Source organism: Crassostrea angulata, chromosome 4, assembly GCF_025612915.1.
Source record: "Crassostrea angulata isolate pt1a10 chromosome 4, ASM2561291v2, whole genome shotgun sequence".
In the NCBI taxonomy this organism is placed as follows: Eukaryota; Metazoa; Mollusca; class Bivalvia; order Ostreida; family Ostreidae; genus Magallana; species Magallana angulata.
This window is the reverse complement of record NC_069114.1, coordinates 46,207,823-46,228,982: the sequence shown is the minus strand read 5'-3', so window position 1 is coordinate 46,228,982 and position 21,160 is coordinate 46,207,823. Positions and strand designations below refer to the sequence as shown.

General features: G+C 32.8%; 2 protein-coding genes across 2 annotated transcripts; both read left to right on the top strand.

Annotated features, from left to right (window-relative positions):
- Positions 1-4,532: 4,532 nt before the first annotated feature.
- Positions 4,533-9,763, top strand: LOC128181924 (protein O-mannose kinase-like). Its single transcript, XM_052850503.1, has 2 exons — positions 4,533-4,841; positions 8,090-9,763. Exons 1-2 carry the CDS (start codon positions 4,533-4,535, stop codon positions 8,870-8,872), a joined length of 1,092 nt encoding a protein of 363 aa, XP_052706463.1. The 3' UTR covers positions 8,873-9,763.
- Positions 9,764-16,301: 6,538 nt separating this feature from the next.
- On the top strand, positions 16,302-20,120 carry LOC128182372 (protein O-mannose kinase-like). The gene is made up of 2 exons (XM_052850974.1): positions 16,302-16,610; positions 18,680-20,120. The coding sequence occupies exons 1-2, from the start codon at positions 16,302-16,304 to the stop codon at positions 19,460-19,462; spliced, it is 1,092 nt and encodes a 363-aa protein (XP_052706934.1). The 3' UTR covers positions 19,463-20,120.
- The last annotated feature ends 1,040 nt before the right edge of the window (positions 20,121-21,160 follow it).

Sequence of the window (21,160 nt, the reverse complement as noted above, 5' to 3'; positions counted from 1 at the left end):
TTTTTTCGAATATTAATACAAAGTTATGTTATGTTATGTTACATAGTTATGCTTTCTGTGCCAAAATTATTTCTATTACGTGATCGGTCGAAACGTAAGTTTTAATGACGTCAAGAATGCACGGGGTTTACGAACTAACGTTTAAACTTCCAAAAATATATAGACCCTTTCTTTAGGTGATTCCGTCGATGATTTACAAACCATTCGAGCTGTGCCAAGTGAGTTTTCAAACCATACGAGTGTTGCTTATATTTGCATCATTTCAAAATTATATATTGGTTGTACAATTATTAGAATTACTGATATTTTGGCACTATATTGTGATCGTGCAAACCCACTGTGTGCCGCTACACAGTGTTAACAATGCAATGCAAAGCAACTGCATTGCCTATTTAAGACATTGATGAAATATTTGAAAAATCAAAATCAAAACTTGACGAAGTTTTATTGCATAGGCAAAAGCACTGGAAAATTTAAATGAAATAAAATATAAATAGCAATGTAAAATGTTAATAATTTATAGTTACTCAAATATTAATTAAGTAACCGATTAACCGATATTCAGACATATAATTTTGCTTGATACGGCAAATCATATTTGCCAATAGTTAGATGTAAGATTTTACCCTTAGGCTACCCAGGTTCTTCCTGAATTGAGAGACGCAGCATATTACATCGCATTATGGCATGAAGCCATGAACGTAAAAGATCTTCTTTACACGGAAACCTGCATACTCTCTCTCTCTCTTTCTCTCTCTCTCTCTCTCTCTCTCTCTCTCTCTCTCTCTCTCAATAACGTGGATAATCGGATTTGCTTCAAACTTTTGTTGATTCAATTTAATAGCTGTTTTTAATTACTTAATATGATAACATTGAAAACACATGGAGCATTTAAAGGGGCATGGACATGATTTTGGTCAAATTCAATTTTACTGTTTTTATTATTTACAATGCTTTAGGAATCTATTTCTAATAATCATGTGAAATGAGAGTCAGGCGTAGAGTTTTGAGCCAGATCCAAGACTCACAATTCGTTGTCACGTAAACAAGGCTCATGCCCTGTTTTTGTTAACGTAGGTTCAATAAACCAGTCCAAAATCTTTTTCCAGCTGATTTGTCTATCTTATTTTTCATTTTAAGCATAATTAAACAGTTCCTAACGTTTAACACAATCATTCTAGGTCTAAACTTGAATTTTCACTTCAACATTCAAAATGTTAACTAAACGTTTGTTTACATAGCAAAGAGTTCTAAGCTCTGTAACTCGCTTATAAATAAACGGATGGTACTCAAATTTTAGTTGCCTGTTAAAAATGTCTTACTGAAGCATTGTAAACATTAAAATCGGACAAATCATTTTTGACCAAAATCGTGACCATGCCCCTTTAAGTTAGCTGCGCTAATTTGAGGATTCATTTCAACATCGGCATGTTTTAAACGTTTTACAAAACAACAAATGAATAATTATATTGATAAATATACATAGTTGATAGTTTTTTATATTTATTTTTTCAGTTACCTAGCTAAGTGTCCTTCTAACAGCAATTACCCCGCCTACTCTTCGCTCATGTTCTTTAAACACATATACACGGATGTTCAAAACATTTGTTGAAATACTATATTTACATCAATTGAGTATGATTCCTTCCATTTCTTACGGACAGTTATTGGAAATTCATAGCTCCATAGAAACTGACATAACTGAAATCTACATGCCCCGATTACCTAAAACAGGAGGCCCATGGGTCACATCGCTCATCTGAGCAACAATAGCAATAATGCAGTGCTCCAAGTTGCGACTAAAACGGCCATTTGCCAAATTGTTTACCAAAATCTCGGTCAACGTAACGTTTGAAAAAATTTACTCAGGTAGTAGTCATTAGGATTTAGATTAACAGTGACAGCATGGCAGAAAGAGGAAAACTTAATTTATTGCAATTTGGATAAACGAAGAAAGGAGATAATGTTGACAGCACTAAAAAAGATAAAAGAGAAGAGTAAGAAAAGTCATTTATTTGAATAAATACAGACCCCCAGTATTTATATGGCATTAGGAATTTTGTAGTTAACCTACATAGAGGAGACCATTTTTTTTTACTTATGAGGTTTTTGTATTATCCACTTGCATCTTTGGTAAACATGTGGGGTTTTGCTACAACTTGATGTACTTCTCACGAACATGAAATTGTCATAATGCACAAGAAGATTAAGGGCTTGTCATAATGCGAGACAATTTCTGATCACCAAGCAAAACATGATCAGGTCTTTCTTAATAATAATGATAAAAATACAGAAGGTATACACGAGTTCATTCCTAAACTTTATAATAATTCTTGTCATTAACAAATGCATTTATTATTATCGAGTGGAATATTTCGTGATGGAGACCAAAATTTTTGAAATGGTCATCAGAAATAAATTTTGGTAACCATTTAGCGACTAAATAGTAAGTGTGACTTTGAGCCATGTAATGATGTCAGATTTATGGAGTCATATATACAAATATCTGGACAAAGTAGTAGAATAAAGATATAAAAAGACTTTCAAATTTTTCTTCAGATATTATTATGTTGAACATTGAGCCAATTTTGAACAGGATGATTTCAAAATCATATCACATAATGTGTATTACAGTTTTCAAGAAGATCTTAGGCAAATGTCTATAAAAGCATACGTCAAACTTTGAGCCCCTCGTGGGCCACAAAAATTGTCCAGGTTCTAAGCAATTGTAAATCAATAATATATCAAGATTCTTGCATTTTAGTAAAACCATGTACAATGGTTGATCCAAAAGTAATGCCACACTATGCACCGCGTTTTACATTGGCGCTGTATTGTATAAAATGATAAATCAAAATTTTCCTTAGCTAAATTTTAATTTAAGGTTGAATAACACACCTGGAAAAAGTCACTCAAATCAACAGAAAATTATTTGATTATGAAATATATCATGATAAATAAACTGTACATATGTCAAACAAGCGAAAAATTTGCAGTTTGGGGTTAAAAAATGAATATCTAAAAAATTCAATGCAGTAAGTAGCAACAACAGCCCCTGAGGAATTTGAACTCGGGATGTACGGATCACAAGCCCAACGCTTTATCCACTCGTCTATGAAGTAAGTTACTTGTAATCGTCGATAAAATCATTTTAATATAACGAAAAATCGCTTCGATCAGAGGTCAGCCATTTTGTGACGATGTGTTATTCCACCCTAAAGAAAAATAATTCTGAGTGAATTTCGTTGAACACTTAACAAGATATTGATGTTCATAACATGATATATATCGCCGAGTCATGAATTTACGTCTATTTATGTAAAAATTACATGCTTCAAAATTTGAATAAAACCCAAACAACACAATATTTTGAAACGATATAGACTTTTTCTAACTGTTTAAAAGAAAAGTAGGACACGTTACCATTCATTTCGGATATCTACGTAATGCCTTTTGTCTCGAATGAATAAAAAGACTGGACATGCGAATAGTGATACGTGGCATTCTTTGATTCGATGGATAGAAATCACCAGAAAATGTTCTGGAATTGACAGAACAGGGTACCCTTAACGTGGTTCCAATTTCAATAAAAGCATATGTTCTGTTTATAAATAAATTAAATAGACAGGAGATACACGCTCTGAAGGAAAGTTAAACCTTTGGTTCTTGCGTTAGAGCCAACCCCCGGGGATCATGATTTGTACAAACTTGAATCTACACTATCTAAGGATTCTTCCACACGAGCTACAGCTTCTCTGGCGAATTGGTTTTTCAGAGGAAGATTTTAAAAGATTTTTCTCTAAGCATTCTAATGTAAATTCGACCCCGATTATGGTCCCACCCTCTCCCTCTATGTAAACTGTGTCCTTACCCTGTCCCCGGGGTCATGATTTTCACAACTTTAAATCTGCACTACCTGAGAAAGCTTAAAAAAATATGATGATGTCATACTCAGATTTCCATAAGAGATTATTTGGCTGTTTCTTTTAGCTCTACTGATGCACCTTAACAGTAATTTAGTTAATTTTATTTTTTAAAAAAAAAGATGTAATAATATGAACAATTCAATGCTTTCTTTGTTGGTTCTTGTGGGTAATAAAGGTAGCAATCATTGCAGAAAAAAATTACAAAACGCGATAATGCAGGCAAAGTATTTTTTCTGCAATATCGCTAACTGCATATCCCGCATGAATCACCAAAGAAAGCATTTAATTGTTTAAGTAACTGCAACTCATGACTGAAACTTTGCTTTTTCAGAAGAATAATTTCTCTCCGAACAGACATTAAATATTTGAGTGAACGGATCGATAATGCATGTATTTAAAATTGACAGAGCAATAGATGCAATCTGTCTCGTTAAAAAAATCTGAATGTACCATTAGGAACAAATATGCATTTAATGCAAAAAATCAAAACAAAGATTGTAATCTATATAATTTCATTTTTAGTTGTACGATATATTTTTCTCGTCATGGTGCGTGTCATTAAAAGTTAGGGATGTGTTAACCCAGTGGCCAAAAAAGAGAAATAACATGAAATCAAAATGGAGGCGAAGTCTACTCGTTTGCATATTTATGTATCTCTCCTTGTTATGTATATTAAGAGATCATCTCTTACCAGAAAATATATTTGGGACACAGAAAAAGCACACTATTTCTCCTGAACAAAACTTCACTTGCATCTGGAGTGTCGTGGAAAACCGCGAAATATGTAAACCGGTGTGTAATCATGGCTTCTTTGGACTTTATGGAATGGCAAAATGTCACCCCTTACTCACTTGTGCGGATATTAAACAACTCAAATTAGAAGGGAACATAGGAAACTCAGGATATGTGAAAGAGGCAAGAATTAAACTGTATACATACAATAAATAATTTAGTATTATAATTTCATTTTGTTTAGTAGTATGTAAATAAAAGAACACACTATTCCGATAGATTGACACCATGTTGGTACGTATTGTATTACCCGGTATATATAATATTTGTACTTACATTGGATTTAACCAGCAGTCGTAACTTCGTTTTCCCGAAAGAAAAAGAAAATAAAATGTTTTCTGAGAAATAAATGTCTCAATTCAAAATTTGTTTGAACTATCGTGAAGCTATGAGGTTCATTTTCAGAGGTCCATTATAAAACCTGTGTATTACATATGAATTCCAAATCACGTTAAATGGTGGTTGCAAAAAGTGTGAACTGATAGTGCAATTTTTTTTAAATTACACCCTTGACCTTAAACCATCATTGCAAATTGTAATAAATTATATAACTGTTAAAATAATTATTTTTATAGAGATTATACTTAAGTATTTGATACCATTACAATCATTTGGAAAATTTGTTAACTTAACCCTAACTCTTAGGTTATAAATCGGTTTTACGAAACTAAGTCATTTTTTGCCGAACCATAGTCTACTGTATTTCTGTTGTCGCAAATTATACCATCTATAATCCAATCCAATTAAGAATAATCAAACCCATAACAAACAGACAAGAACAATAAACTTTTTAAAACATGATTTCTTTTTGAATGAATTGAAATGTAGATGTCTTACTTTTGGATGGTTTTTATTCTTTCGATAAATGCGAAAAGATTATATTCATTTAAGAGGATATCAGACAAAGAAACAAACACTCAATGAAAGCCGCCAAAATCACCAGCAAATATTCCACTCTCCTCACAAGATTAAAATGAAAGAAAAATCTTAGGAGCTTTAGAGCTACATCTTTTGTAAAGCTTCTGAGGATTTTAAAGAAAATTTTACTGATGATGACGAGTTTTATTTATTGTTCTTATAACAATGGACGTGTGGAAATGTAAAATTCATTATATAAGATCATCATATATTTTTCAAAAGGTCAGACCGAAAATAAATCTTCATCAATAAAAACATGCTTTGGTCTAATCACATTGCTTTGTATAACACACCTTAACAAAGCAGAGTTTCGGAGTATATTATCAAGTTTTTCTGTCATTCCTTTTGTTTTTGTTTGGACTCAGTCTCTTAAAGAAGAAACATTATGCAAATTGATTCACGAAATGATCCCGTATGGAATCCGAATAGGGCCATATCACATAACGATAACAATGAAGCGATGACGATGAAATTATGATGCGATGGCGCGACAATGTAATGACGATGGTGCGATGGCAAAAAGAACCGATAGCGCGATTACGCGATAGAACGATAGCGATGATGCGATAATCGCACTATCGACTGTTTTGCACATGCGTCATTGAAAAAGAAATGGCGTCAGACAGTGAATAAATGAACGCTTTTATATAAGAAATCGACTTTAATCTCTTGATCAATAAGGTATTACATATTAGTCCTTCTTGCCAGACAGATTTAGAAGAGCTAAACCATAGTTTAATGTATAAAGATAACAATACAATGAAAGAAAACCGCATGATCGAGTTGTGATTTTTATACGTGGAAGGGCATGATTCACTTTTAAGAAAATATATAATGCTTCATATATTGAGTAAAGGAAAATTGAGTAAAGGAAAAGCTAGCTTATTCTCGTAGGACGATGAACTACTTTTTTGATAAATAATGTGTCTGATATGATATAAACCAGTACTTATTTATATGGCGATGAAGTTAGAAGTATGTATTCTTTATTCACTGTAATTATATTAAGTATTGTTTCTTTTTAAATGATTTATGTACATAATACAGGTAATTGTTAATTAAGATGTTGCTATAAAATTATACTTAAGTTCAATTTAGATGGATATTACGTACAAGATAATAACATACTGTTTTTGCTTATGATATATTAGCAGGGATCATGTATAAATGTCCCAAAGCACGTACATATGTGCATCACTTTGTCCGTAATAGATTTACTTATTCACTGTACGAACCCTTAACGGACGCTATTTATTGTGAATACAAGTAAAACCTGTCACAAAGTCTTTTTCTAACCTTCCGCCTGTTTCCTAAGTATGATTATTACTGATTATACATGAAATGAGTTTTTCTTCATTGGACAATCAAATCTTATCTATAATAACATTTTAATATCGTATCTATTCAAGAAATATTTAAGCATCTTTTTGTCATTAAGCTATGGAACCCTGACAGGGCCATGTAGTTCACTATCGCATTGATTATTACTGAAAATAATAAAATAAATTTTTCTTCATTAGACAATCAAATCTTATCTATAATAACATTTTTACAATTTAGTTATTATCGTATCTATTCAAGAAATATTTTAGCATCGTTTCGTCATCAAACTATGCAACCCTGACAGGGCCATGTGGTTCACAATCGCAACAGCACACCATCAACGTTTGCGTAGATAGTGCGATGGTACGATAGCGGGAGGACGATGATGCAATCGCACGACAACGTTTAAAAACTAATAATTTTCGTTTATAAAACTATAATTTAGCCCTTTTAAATATGTTTATGTCTAGTAAGAAGGACATGTCTAATTTGTAACACCTAATATTATTAGCGAGTTAAGTTTATCAACCAAGTAAGGTCAATTTCTTGTATGAAATCCATTCCTGAAACGATTTCTTTAATGGCACATGCGCAAAACAGTCGATAGAACGATGGTGCGATGAAGCATTGACGCGATAGTGAAGTAGCGAAGACACTATAGAACATCACTTTATCGCTATCGCACTATATCGCCCTTGCATTGTCGCGCCATCGCATCATCTTTATCGCGCTAATGCACCATCACTTCATCGTCATCACACAATCGTTATATCATTATTGATTTATCGCACTACGTCGATGGTGCAATGATGCGATAATGAACTACATGGCCCTTTCCGGATCCTATGCTATCCGTATTCCACAACCCCGCGAACTTATCGTAACTCTCACTGAGGGTTTTTGATTTAGGTTAAGGTCAAATTATCACCTATTACACAATCACTCAAAGAGGTCACGCATGATTGGCGTCTGTCCACCTTAAGTAGCCATGTTGGTAGCAAAGACAAATAAATAAATATTTTTCCTACCTACAAGTTTATCTTTTGATTAAAAAAATTATGTATATATTTTTTTTAAAAGTTTTTTTTAATAATGAATTGTTCAAACAATATCTTTCATCCTGTTTTAAGGTGTGGCATTCTTATTGGCAGAAGTTTCCGGTTGTAGTAAAGAAATTAAGGAAATTTGATAGGGCGGGAAAAATTGCAGGCCCTGGTTATCTCCAGGGAATAAATCTGATGAAAAACTTCTATAGGCCCTCTGTCCTACTACAGCTTGTGGGCCATTGCAATGATACCATTGTCACAGAGGTTCACAGACTGCTTGATGCAAGGGATTTGGAGATTCGATTTAAGGAATATCCCCTCTATAACACTTTACAAACCAGGATGCAGTTATGTGTGAGCTATGTAGATATACTAAGAACCCTGCATTCTGGACACGATGGAAAAATATACGTCCAGTGTGACGCAAACCATATCCAAAAATTAGCAGGACAATTTCTTTTTACCGAGGATTTCCGATTAGTTCTTAGTGACGTCGACTCCATGGAAACCATTTTGGTGAACGGGACGAATAAGAGGTTAATTAAATGCACTGTCTGGGGTGAAGTTACAGGAAGATTTCCTGCCCCCGAAGAATTGTGGCCTTACAAAGGGGGATACGATGCTTCCAAATTGCCGCTATACGACGAAAAAATCGAGATCTGGAAGATTCCAGACGTGTGTTTGTACTTTCTAGGTGATGATGTTTCTACACGTCAACTTAAACGTTCTCTTAAGGACATCCACAAACAGTGCAAGAACCGCAACCCAAGGAAACGACCAACCGCTGAACAAGTGTATAAGACATACCTGACAATTTATAAAGATATGATTGAAAGTAACTTTTCTGGCTTCAAGGAAAGAGTGTAAAATTGTATATAAACTATGAATGTTACATGATAAACGGTTATTTGCATTTTGTACATATATTCTTCAAAACAATAAGACAGTCTTCATAATTCTTCAAGATCATACTAGATATAAATGTTTCAAGTTCTGATGTTTCGTCATTAGTAATACTGTTATGTATATTTGATATACATTTTAGTTGACTTATCTTTCCTAGTTCTAATGTGGGAGTGTATTGCTCAATGTAACCCGTATTCAAATATATGAAGTCGATCTAAATCAATAATCTAAATCTGGATCCCTCCTGATTTATAACAGCCTTTGTAGTGTTGCAACTGCCATAATAAATAATTCAAAAATAAATGCAAAATCGTCAAAATATAAACTAAATACGCTTTGCTTGCAAATCAATTAGCTTTTAAGTTGACTGTGCAAGATGAGCAGTCAAGATACTCATTTTGTTGTTTGGGGGTGTGTGGAAGGGAGGGTGATTCAGTTGATTTATCGATATGAAAATTACTTATTCAGTCGCATTACTGGCAATCTTAGAAAGATAAGCCTGTTTATGTAATTACGTATGTATGTACTTAGTAATCTATTATTTTGTTAAAAACACCCTGTCACACTGATATTTTGATAATACATTTAGTAAGTAGAAAATAAACTTGTGATAGGTATCCCAAAGGCCAGTAAGATAAAATTAATATTAAAGTTCATGTGCTATAAACAATTAATCAAAAGACCCAGTAATATTTATAACTAAATTGAAATTATTACAGGGAACGTATCTTTCAATCTAATTAAAACACAGCGAGTAAGCGAGCGGATCTAACATCTAATTTTAATTTGATTGCATATCTTTCTACAATAAACTACTGAACACTAGATCATGCTTTGGTTTAACTGCCCGCTCTAGACTTTTTAGACCTTTATTTTGTAATTGTAAATATCAATGTTAATTGTACTGCCCGAATTAAATTCAGGAATAAGGTACAAATTTGGCTCGTAGTGTTATCACTTACGAAGACACTGGAAAATGTAAATATTTTTGAATGAACATTAATAATAAAAGCATCATATTTTTATATATTTTTGTAAAATTTGGCGCAGAACTCGAAATCCTTTCAATATATTGTACATGTTATTCAATGCACTGTGATAAAGGCAAGCTTTCCCTTCCTCCTCAATTTTTATCAATCAGTATTTTTTTTTGTACCTGGCAATCGTTTTCATTTTTTTTGAGGAATAAGGAATCATTTTTTTTTAGTACTATGAGGTGATAATTTTGGTCGGGGCATGATCAAATCCAATAAAGCCCGAAGGGCTTTATGATAGATTTGATCACGCCCCGACCGAAAATATCACCTCATAATATTTAAAAAATGATTTCTTATTACTTATATTTACATGTGTATAGTTAAAGCCATCGTACGATTAGATAATTAAATATGAATAAACGAACCCCGCTGGCGCCTCAATTTGGCGTCATTTGAAGTTATGGATTATATAGTACGAAGTCGATACGTAGAGTTATTACAAGCAAAGACACGAAAATGTTAATATTTTTTTATCAATCAACCATACATCCATCCCATCTCGAAAGCAGTCGCAATGTAGATATAATCAGAATGTATCGATACTAATTTCTGTTTAATATTTTTGATAAATTGAATTCATTAAAGAGATTAACCATGTATGTTGTATAAAATATGACGAACAATTAAAGTTAATATAATTTAACGATTGAATTGTTTTCCATAGCAATTGAAATTCAAAGTCGGATATAAGTTCTTACTGGTTTACTTGCTTTTGGGGATATTTTCCCCCAAAAATTGAATAAAGGATTTGGATGCAAATAATCTCTCTCTCTCTCTCTCTCTCTCTCTCTGTCTCTCTCTCTCTCTCTCTCTCTCTCTCTGTCTCTCTCTCTGTAGCAACTCTAAAAATTCGTTTTTTTTATTCGAATCAATCATTTTGCTGTCGCCAAACATTCTTTGCAAATTAACTTATAAGAAAGTATCTCTTACCTTAATAAATCACGCACTGATAGTAACGATTTGTCAATTTTTCACATCTTCCTTTTCCCATTAACATTCTGGTTGTTTTCATTTTCTACAGACAAAGCTGAATCAAGATCTATCAAGATAAGTCCCTTCTCAGCAAATGTTTGATTTAAATATTTTTTTTTGATTTTAAGCTATACACGCTATAATTTGCGTCAATTTTGAATAAAGGGGAAAATGTATGTGTTTGATTACTAATAAAAGTTACCTTTATGCTATTAATTATAATGCTCAATTCGATCACGTAACAAATATATCAAATATTAAACAATAAAAAATATTTATTTTCCTGCCAGGAAAGTAATGCCTCCTCGTGAATATCAATCTATCACGTGATATCGACAGCTAAATTTAGTCTATCATACCAAAACTGGTGAAGGGTCAACATCTTCACAATTGTGATAGTTTCACAAAGGAAAGGATATTTTCAGTAAAGGATAAATTTGTCCGATATACGAGTACAAACAAAAGAAAAAATGCAAGCCTGTAAGTAGATATGAATACTTCCTTTAAAAAAATGACGTAGACCTGTGTTTTTCACCTATGTGCTATTTATAGATCCTATAAGTAAGGGTATCGTGAATGAAAAACGTATTTTACTCATTATACATGTATGTATTTCAAATTAACAACTGTTAAGCATATTAAAAATCAAGTGGATATTTAATTAGGCAAACAATAACGACCACCTAGTTCTCCGCCGACATGCGCAATGAGGTCGGTTTGCTCTTCCTTCATCAATATTCATGAAAAGGTATATTTTCCAGGCAGGAAAATAAACAATTAAAAATCTGTATCTTTGTAACGAGATGGAATTCATCATTGTAATTTACAGATTAAGGATAACTTTTATAAGTAGACGAACAGATGTGTTTTCACTGTCATTCAAAATTGACGTAAATTATAGCGTGTAAAGCTTTAAATTATAGGTTTGACACTAAATGTAATTAAAAAATTCAAAAAGTCATGTTTTATGTACTTGGGGTCTTTGTGTGTGTGTTTCAAAATATACTCCATACGTATACCCATCTTTCATTACACGTTTCTAGCCAATTTTTTTGCCAATAAACGGACAAAAAAGACATTTTTTATGGAAAATATGAAAATATACCAAAAAAGGCAATAAAATTTATCACAACATTTTTTATGTTTGGTTCAAAAAGTAACAACATTTTTTTGGAATATTAACACTAAGTTATGTTATGCTATGTTACATAGTTATGCTTTCTGTGCAAAAATTATTTCTATTACGTGATCGGTCGAAACTGTAGTTTTAATGACGTCATAAATGCACGGGGTTCACGAACTAACGTTTAAACTTCCAAAAATATTTCGTAAAATGTAAAATGTTAATAATTTATAGTTACTCAAATATTAATTAAGTAACCGATTAACCGATATTCAGACATATATTTGCCAATAGTTAGATGTAAGATTTTACCCTTAGGCTACCCAGGTTCTTCCTGAATTGAGAGACGCAGCATATTACATCGCATTATGGCATGAAGCCATGAACGTAAAAGATCTTCTTTACACGGAAACCCGTGCGATCAGGTTTGCATACTCTCTCTCTCTGTCTCTCGCTCTCTCTCTCTCTCTCTCTCTCTCTCTCTCTCTCTCTCTCTCTCTCTCTCTCAATAACGTGGATAATCGGATTTGCTTCAAACTTTTGTTGATTCAATTTAATAGCTGTTTTTAATTACTTAATATGATAACATTGAAAACACATGGAGCATTTAAAGGGGCATGGACATGATTTTGGTCAAATTCAATTTTACTGTTTTTATTATTTACAATGCTTTAGGAATCTATTTCTAATAATCATGTGAAATGAGAGTCAGGCGTAGAGTTTTGAGCCAGATCCAACACTCACAATTCGTTGTCACGTAAACAAGGCTCATGCCCTGTTTTTGTTAACGTAGGTTCAATAAACCAGTCCAAAATCTTTTTCCAGCTGATTTGTCTATCTTATTTTTCATTTTAAGCATAATTAAACAGTTCCTAACGTTTAACACAATCATTCTAGGTCTAAACTTGAATTTTCACTTCAACATTCAAAATGTTAACAAAACGTTTGTTTACATAGCAAAGAGTTCTAAGCATTGTAACTCGCTTATAAATAAACGGATGGTACTCAAATTTTAGTTGCCTGTTAAAAATGTCTTACTGAAGCATTGTAAACATTAAAATCGGACAAATAATTTTTGACCAAAATCGTGACCATGCCCCTTTAAGTTAGCTGCGCTAATTTGAGGATTCATTTCAACATCGGCATGTTTTAAACGTTTTACAAAACAACAAATGAATAATTATATTGATAAATATACATAGTTGATAGTTTTTTTTATATTTATTTTTTCAGTTACCTAGCTAAGTGTCCTTCTAACAGCAATTACCCCGCCTACTCTTCGCTCATGTTCTTTAAACACATATACACGGATGTTCAAAACATTTGTTGAAATACTATATTTACATCAATTGAGTATGATTCCTTCCATTTCTTACGGACAGTTATTGGAAATTCATAGCTCCATAGAAACTGACAGAACTGAAATCTACATGCCCCGATTACCTAAAACAGGAGGCCCATGGGTCACATCGCTCACCTGAGCAACAATAGCAATAATGCAGTGCTCCAAGTTGCGACTAAAACGGCCATTTGCCAAATTTTTTACCAAAATCTCGGTCAACGTAACGTTTGAAAAAATTTACTCAGGTAGTAGTCATTAGGATTTAGATTGAACAGTGACAGCATGGCGGAAAGAGGAAAACTTAATTTATTGCAATTTGGATAAACGAAGAAAGGAGATAATGTTGACAGCACTAAAAAAGATAAAAGAGAAGAGTAAGAAAAGTCATTTATTTGAATAAATACAGACCCCCAGTATTTATATGGCATTAGGAATTTTGTAGTTAACCTACATAGAGGAGACCATTTTTTTTACTTTATGAGGTTTTTGTATTATCCACTTGCATCTTTGGTAAACATGTGGGGTTTTGCTACAACTTGATGTACTTCTCACGAACATGAAATTGTCATAATGCACAAGAAGATTAAGGGCTTGTCATAATGCGAGACAATTTCTGATCACCAAGCAAAACATGATCAGGTCTTTCTTCATAATAATGATAAAAATACAGAAGGTATACACGAGTTCATTCCTAAACTTTATAATAACTCTTGTCATTAACAAATGCATTTATTATTATCGAGAGGAATATTTCGTGATGGAGACCAAAATTTTTGAAATGGTCATCAGAAATAAATTTTGGTCACCATTTAGCGACTAAATAGTAAGTGTGACTTTGAGCCATGTAATGATGTCAGATTTATGGAGTCATATATACAAATATCTGGACAAAGTAGTAGAATAAAGATATAAAAAGACTTTCAAATTTTTCTTCAGATATTATTATGTTGAACATTGAGCCAATTTTGAACAGGATGATTTCAAAATCATATCACATAATGTGTATTTCAGTTTTCAAGAAGATCTTAGGCAAATGTCTATAAAAGCATACGTCAAACTTTGAGCCCCTGATGGGCCACAAAAATTGTCCAGGTTCTAAGCAATTGTAAATCAATAATATATCAAGATGCTTGCATTTTAGTAAAACCATGTACAATGGTTGATCCAAAAGTAATGTCACACTATGCACCGCGTTTTACATTGGCGCTGTATTGTATAAAATGATAAATCAAAATTTTCCTTAGCTAAATTTTAATTTAAGGTTGAATAACACACCCGGAAAAAGTCACTCAAATCAACAGAAAATTATTTGATTATGAAATATATCATGATAAATAAACTGTACATATGTCAAACAAGCGAAAAATTTGCAGTTTGGGGTTAAAAAATGAATATCTAAAAAATTCAATGCAGTAAGTAGCAACAAAAGCCCCTTCGTGATGTACGGATCACAAGTCCAACGCTTTATCCACTCGTCTATGAAGTAAGTTACTTGTAGTCGTCGATAAAATCCTTTTAATATAACGAAAAATCGTTTCGATCAGAGGTCAGCCATTTTGTGACGATGTGTTATTCCACCCTAAAGAAAAATAATTCTGAGTGAATTTCGTTGAACACTTAACAAGATATTGATGTTCATACCATGATATATATCGCCGAGTCATGAATTTACGTCTATTTATATAAAAATTACATGCTTCAAAAAATTTGAATAAAACCCAAACAACACAATATTTTGAAACGATATAGACTTTTTCTAACTGTTTAAAAAAAAAGTAGGAAACGTTACCATTCATTTCGGATATCTACGTAATGCCTTTTGTCTCGAATGAATAAAAAGACTGGACATGCGAATAGTGATACGAGGCATTCTTTGATTCGATGGATAGAAATCACCAGAAAATGTTCTGGAATTGACAGAACAGGGTACCCTTAACGTGGTTCCAATTTTAATAAAAGCATATGTTCTGTTTATAAATAAATTAAATAGACAGGAGATACACGCTCTGAAGGAAAATTAAACCTTTGGTTCTTGCGTTAGAGCCAACCCCCAGGGATCATGATTTGTACAAACTTGAATCTACACTATCTAAGGATTCTTCCACACGAGCTACAGCTTCTCTGGCGAATTGGTTTTTCAGAGGAAGATTTTAAAAGATTTTTCTCTAAGTATTCTAATGTAAATTCGACCCCGATTATGGCCCCACCCTCACCCTCTATGTAAACTGTGTCCTTACCCTGTCCCCGGGGTCATGATTTTCACAACTTTAAATCTGCACTACCTGAGAAAGCTTAAAAAAATATGATGATGTCATACTCAGATTTCCATAGGAGATTATTTGGCTGTTTCTTTTAGCTCTACTGATGTACCTTAACAGTAATTTAGTTAATTTTATTTACTTTTAACAATCATTTTTTTTTTAAAAAAGATGTAATAATATGAACAATTAAATGCTTTCTTTGTTGGTTCTTGTGGGTAATAAAGGTAGCAATCATTGCAGAAAAAAATTACAAAACGCGATAATGCAGGCAAAGTATTTTTTCTGCAATATCGCTAACTGCATATCCCGCATGAATCACCAAAGAAAGCATTTAATTGTTTAAGTAACTGCAACTCATGACTGAAACTTTGCTTTTTCAGAAGAATAATTTCTCTCCGAACAGACATTAAATATTTGAGTGAACGGATCGATAATGCATGTATTTAAAATTGACAGAGCAATAGATGCAATCTGTCTCGTTAAAAAAATCTGAATGTACCATTAGGAACAAATATGCATTTCATGCAAAAAATCAAAACAAAGATTGTAATCTATATAATTTCATTTTTAGTTGTACGATATATTTTTCTTGTCATGGTGCGTGTCATTAAAAGTTAGGGATGTGTTAACCCAGTGGCCAAAAAAGAGAAATAACATGAAATCAAAATGGAGGCGAAGTCTACTCGTTTGCATATTTATGTATCTCTCCTTGTTATGTATATTAAGAGATCATCTCTTACCAGAAAATATATTTGGGACACAGAAAAAGCACACTATTTCTCCTGAACAAAACTTCACTTGCATCTGGAGTGTCGTGGAAAACCGCGAAATATGTAAACCGGTGTGTAATCATGGCTTCTTTGGACTTTATGGAATGGAAAAATGTCACCCCTTACTCACTTGTGCGGATATTAAACAACTCAAATTAGAAGGGAACATAGGAAACTCAGGATATGTGAAAGAGGCAAGAATTAAACTGTATACATACAATTAATAATTTAGTATTATAATTTCATTTTGTTTAGTAGTATGTAAATAAAAGAACACACTATTCCGATAGATTGACACCATGTTGGTACGTATTGTATTACCCGGTATATATAATATTTGTACTTACATTGGATTTAACCAGCAGTCGAAACTTCGTTTTCCCGAAAGAAAAATAAAATAAAATGTTTTCTGAGAAATAAATGTCTCAATTCAAAATTTGTTTGAACTATCGTGAAGCTATGAGGTTCATTTTCAGAGGTCCATTATAAAACCTGTGTATTACATATGAATTCCAAATCACGTTAAATGGTGGTTGCAAAAAGTGTGAACTGATAGTGCAATTTTTTAAAATTACACCCTTGACCTTAAACCATCATTGCAAATTGTAATAAATTATATAACTGTTGAAATAATTATTTTTATAGGGATTATACTTAAGTATTTGATACCATTACAATCATTTGGAAAATTTGTTAACTTAACCCTAACTCTTAGGTTATAAATCGGTTTTACGAAACTAAGTCATTTTTTGCCGAACCATAGTCTACTGTATTTCTGTTGTCGCAAATTATACCATCTATAATCCAATCCAATTAAGAATAATCAAACCCATAACAAACAGACAAGAACAATAAACTTTTTAAAACATGATTTCTTTTTGAATGAATTGAAATGTAGATGTCTTACTTTTGGATGGTTTTTATTCTTTCGATAAATGCGAAAAGATTATATTCATTTAAGAGGATATCAGACAAAGAAACAAACACTCAATGAAAGCCGCCAAAATCACCAGCAAATATTCCACTCTCCTCACAAGATTAAAATGAAAGAAAAATCTTAGGAGCTTTAGAGCTACATCTTTTGTAAAGCTTCTGAGGATTTTAAAGAAAATTTTACTGATGATGACGAGTTTTATTTATTGTTCTTATAACAATGGACGTGTGGAAATGTAAAATTCATTATATAAGATCATCATATATTTTTCAAAAGGTCAGACCGAAAATAAATCTTCATCAATAAAAACATGCTTTGGTCTAATCACATTGCTTTGTATAACACACCTTAACAAAGCAGAGTTTCGGAGTATATTATCAAGTTTTTCTGTCATTCCTTTTGTTTTTATTTGGACCCAGTCTCTTAAAGAAAAAACATTATGCAAATTGATTCACGAAATGATCCCGTATGGAATCCGAATAGGGCCATATCACATAACGATAACAATGAAGCGATGACGATGAAATTATGATGCGATGGCGCGACAATATAATGACGATGGTGCGATGGCAAAAAGAACCGATAGCGCGATTACGCGATAGAACGATAGCGATGATGCGATAATCGCACTATCGACTGTTTTGCACATGCGTCATTGAAAAAGAAATGGCGTCAGACAGTGAATAAATGAACGCTTTTATATAAGAAATCGACTTTACTCTCTTGACCAATAAGGTATTACATATTAGTCCTTCTTGCCAGACAGATTTAGAAGAGCTAAACCATAGTTTAATGTATAAAGATAACAATTGCTTTGTATAACACACCTTAACAAAGCAGATAGTGAAGTAGCGAAGACACGATAGAACATCACTTTATCGCTATCGCACTATATCGCCTTTGCATTGTCGCGCCATCGCATCATCTTTATCGCGCAAATGCACAAACTCTTCATCGTCATCACACAATCGTTATATCATTATTGATTTATCGCACTACGTCGATGGTGCAATGATGCGATAATGAACTACATGGCCCTTTCCGGATCCTATGCTATCCGTATTCCACAACCCCGCGAACTTATCGTAACTTTAACTGAGGGTTTTTGATTTAGGTCAAACTATCACCAATTACACAATCACTCAAAGAGGTCACGCATGATTGGCGTCAGTCCACCTTAAGTAGCCATGTTGGTAGCAAAGACAAAAAAATAAATATTTTTCCTACCTACAAGTTTATCTTTTGATTAAAAAAATTATATATATATTTTTTTTAAAAAGTTTTTTTTATAATGAATTGTTCAAACAATATCTTTCATCCTGTTTTAAGGTGTGGCATTCTTATTGGCAGAAGTTTCCGGTTGTAGTAAAGAAATTAAGGAAATTTGATAGGGCGGGAAAAATTGCAGGCCCTGGTTATCTCCAGGGAATAAATCTGATGAAAAACTTCTATAGGCCCTCTGTCCTACTACAGCTTGTGGGCCATTGCAATGATACCATTGTCACAGAGGTTCACAGACTGCTTGATGCAAGGGATTTGGAGATTCGATTTAAGGAATATCCCCTCTATAACACTTTACAAACCAGGATGCAGTTATGTGTGAGCTATGTAGATATACTAAGAACCCTGCATTCTGGACACGATGGAAAAATATACGTCCAGTGTGACGCAAACCATATCCAAAAATTAGCAGGACAATTTCTTTTTACTGAGGATTTCCGATTAGTTCTTAGTGACGTCGACTCCATGGAAACCATTTTGGTGAACGGGACGAATAAGAGGTTAATTAAATGCACTGTCTGGGGTGAAGTTACAGGAAGATTTCCTGCCCCCGAAGAATTGTGGCCTTACAAAGGGGGATACGATGCTTCCAAATTGCCGCTATACGACGAAAAAATCGAGATCTGGAAGATTCCAGACGTGTGTTTGTACTTTCTAGGTGATGATGTTTCTACACGTCAACTTAAACGTTCTCTTAAGGACAACCACAAACAGTGCAAGAACCGCAACCCAAGGAAACGACCAACCGCTGAACAAGTGTATAAGACATACCTGACAATTTATAAAGATATGATTGAAAGTAACTTTTCTGGCTTCAAGGAAAGAGTGTAAAATTGTATATAAACTATGAATGTTACATGATAAACGGTTATTTGCATTTTGTACATATATTCTTCAAAACAATAAGACAGTCTTCATAATTCTTCAAGATCATACTAGATATAAATGTTTCAAGTTCTGATGTTTCGTCATTAGTAATACTGTTATGTATATTTGATATACATTTTAGTTGACTTATCTTTCCTAGTTCTAATGTGGGAGTGTATTGCTCAATGTAACCCGTATTCAAATATATGAAGTCGATCTAAATCAATAATCTAAATCTGGATCCCTCCTGATTTATAACAGCCTTTGTAGTGTTGCAACTGCCATAATAAATAATTCAAAAATAAATGCAAAATCGTCAAAATATAAACTAAATACGCTTTGCTTGCAAATCAATTAGCTTTTAAGTTGACTGTGCAAGATGAGCAGTCAAGATACTCATTTTGTTGTTTGGGGGTGTGTGGAAGGGAGGGTGATTCAGTTGATTTATCGATATGAAAATTACTTATTCAGTCGCATTACTGGCAATCTTAGAAAGATAAGCCTGTTTATGTAATTACGTATGTATGTACTTAGTAATCTATTATTTTGTTAAAAACACCCTGTCACACTGATATTTTGATAATACATTTAGTAAGTAGAAAATAAACTTGTGATAGGTATCCCAAAGGCCAGTAAGATAAAATTAATATTTAAGTTCATGTGCTATAAACAATTAATCAAAAGACCCAGTAATATTTATAACTAAATTGAAATTATTACAGGGAACGTATCTTTCAATCTAATTAAAACACAGCGAGTAAGCGAGCGGATCTAACATCTAATTTTAATTTGATTGCATATCTTTCTACAATAAACTACTGAACACTAGATCATGCATGGGTTTAACTGCCCGCTCTAGACTTTTTAGACCTTTATTTTGTAATTGTAAATATCAATGTTAATTGTACTGCCCGAATTAAATTCAGGAATAAGGTACAAATTTGGCTCGTAGTGTTATCACTTACGAAGACACTGGAAAATGTAAATATTTTTGAATGAACATTAATAATAAAAGCATCATATTTTTTTATATCTTTGTAAAATTTGGCGCAGAACTCGAAATCATTTCAATATATTGTACCTGTTATTCAATGCACTGTGATAAAGGCAAGCTTTCCCTTCCTCCTCAATTTTTATCAATCAGTATTTTTTTTTTGTACCTGGCAATCGTTTTCATTTTTTTTGAGGAATAAGGAATCATTTTTTTTTAGTACTATGAGGTGATAATTTTGGTCGGGGCATGATCAAATCCAATAAAGCCCGAAGGGCTTTATGATAGATTTGATCACGCCCCGACCGAAAATATCACCTCATAATATTTAAAGAATGATTTCTTATTACTTATATTTACATGTGTATAGTTAAAGCCATCGTACGATTAAATAATTAAATATGAATAAACGAACCCCGCTGGCGCCTCAATTTGGCGTCATTTGAAGTTATGGATTATATAGTACGAAGTCGATACGTAGTGTTATTACAAGCAAAGACACGAAAATGTTAATATTTTTTTATCAATCAACCATACATCCATCCCATCTCGAAAGCAGTCGCAATGTAGATATAATCAGAATATATCGATACTAATTTCTGTTTAATATTTTTGATAAATTGAATTCATTAAAGAGATTAACCATGTATGTTGTGTAAAATATGACGAAC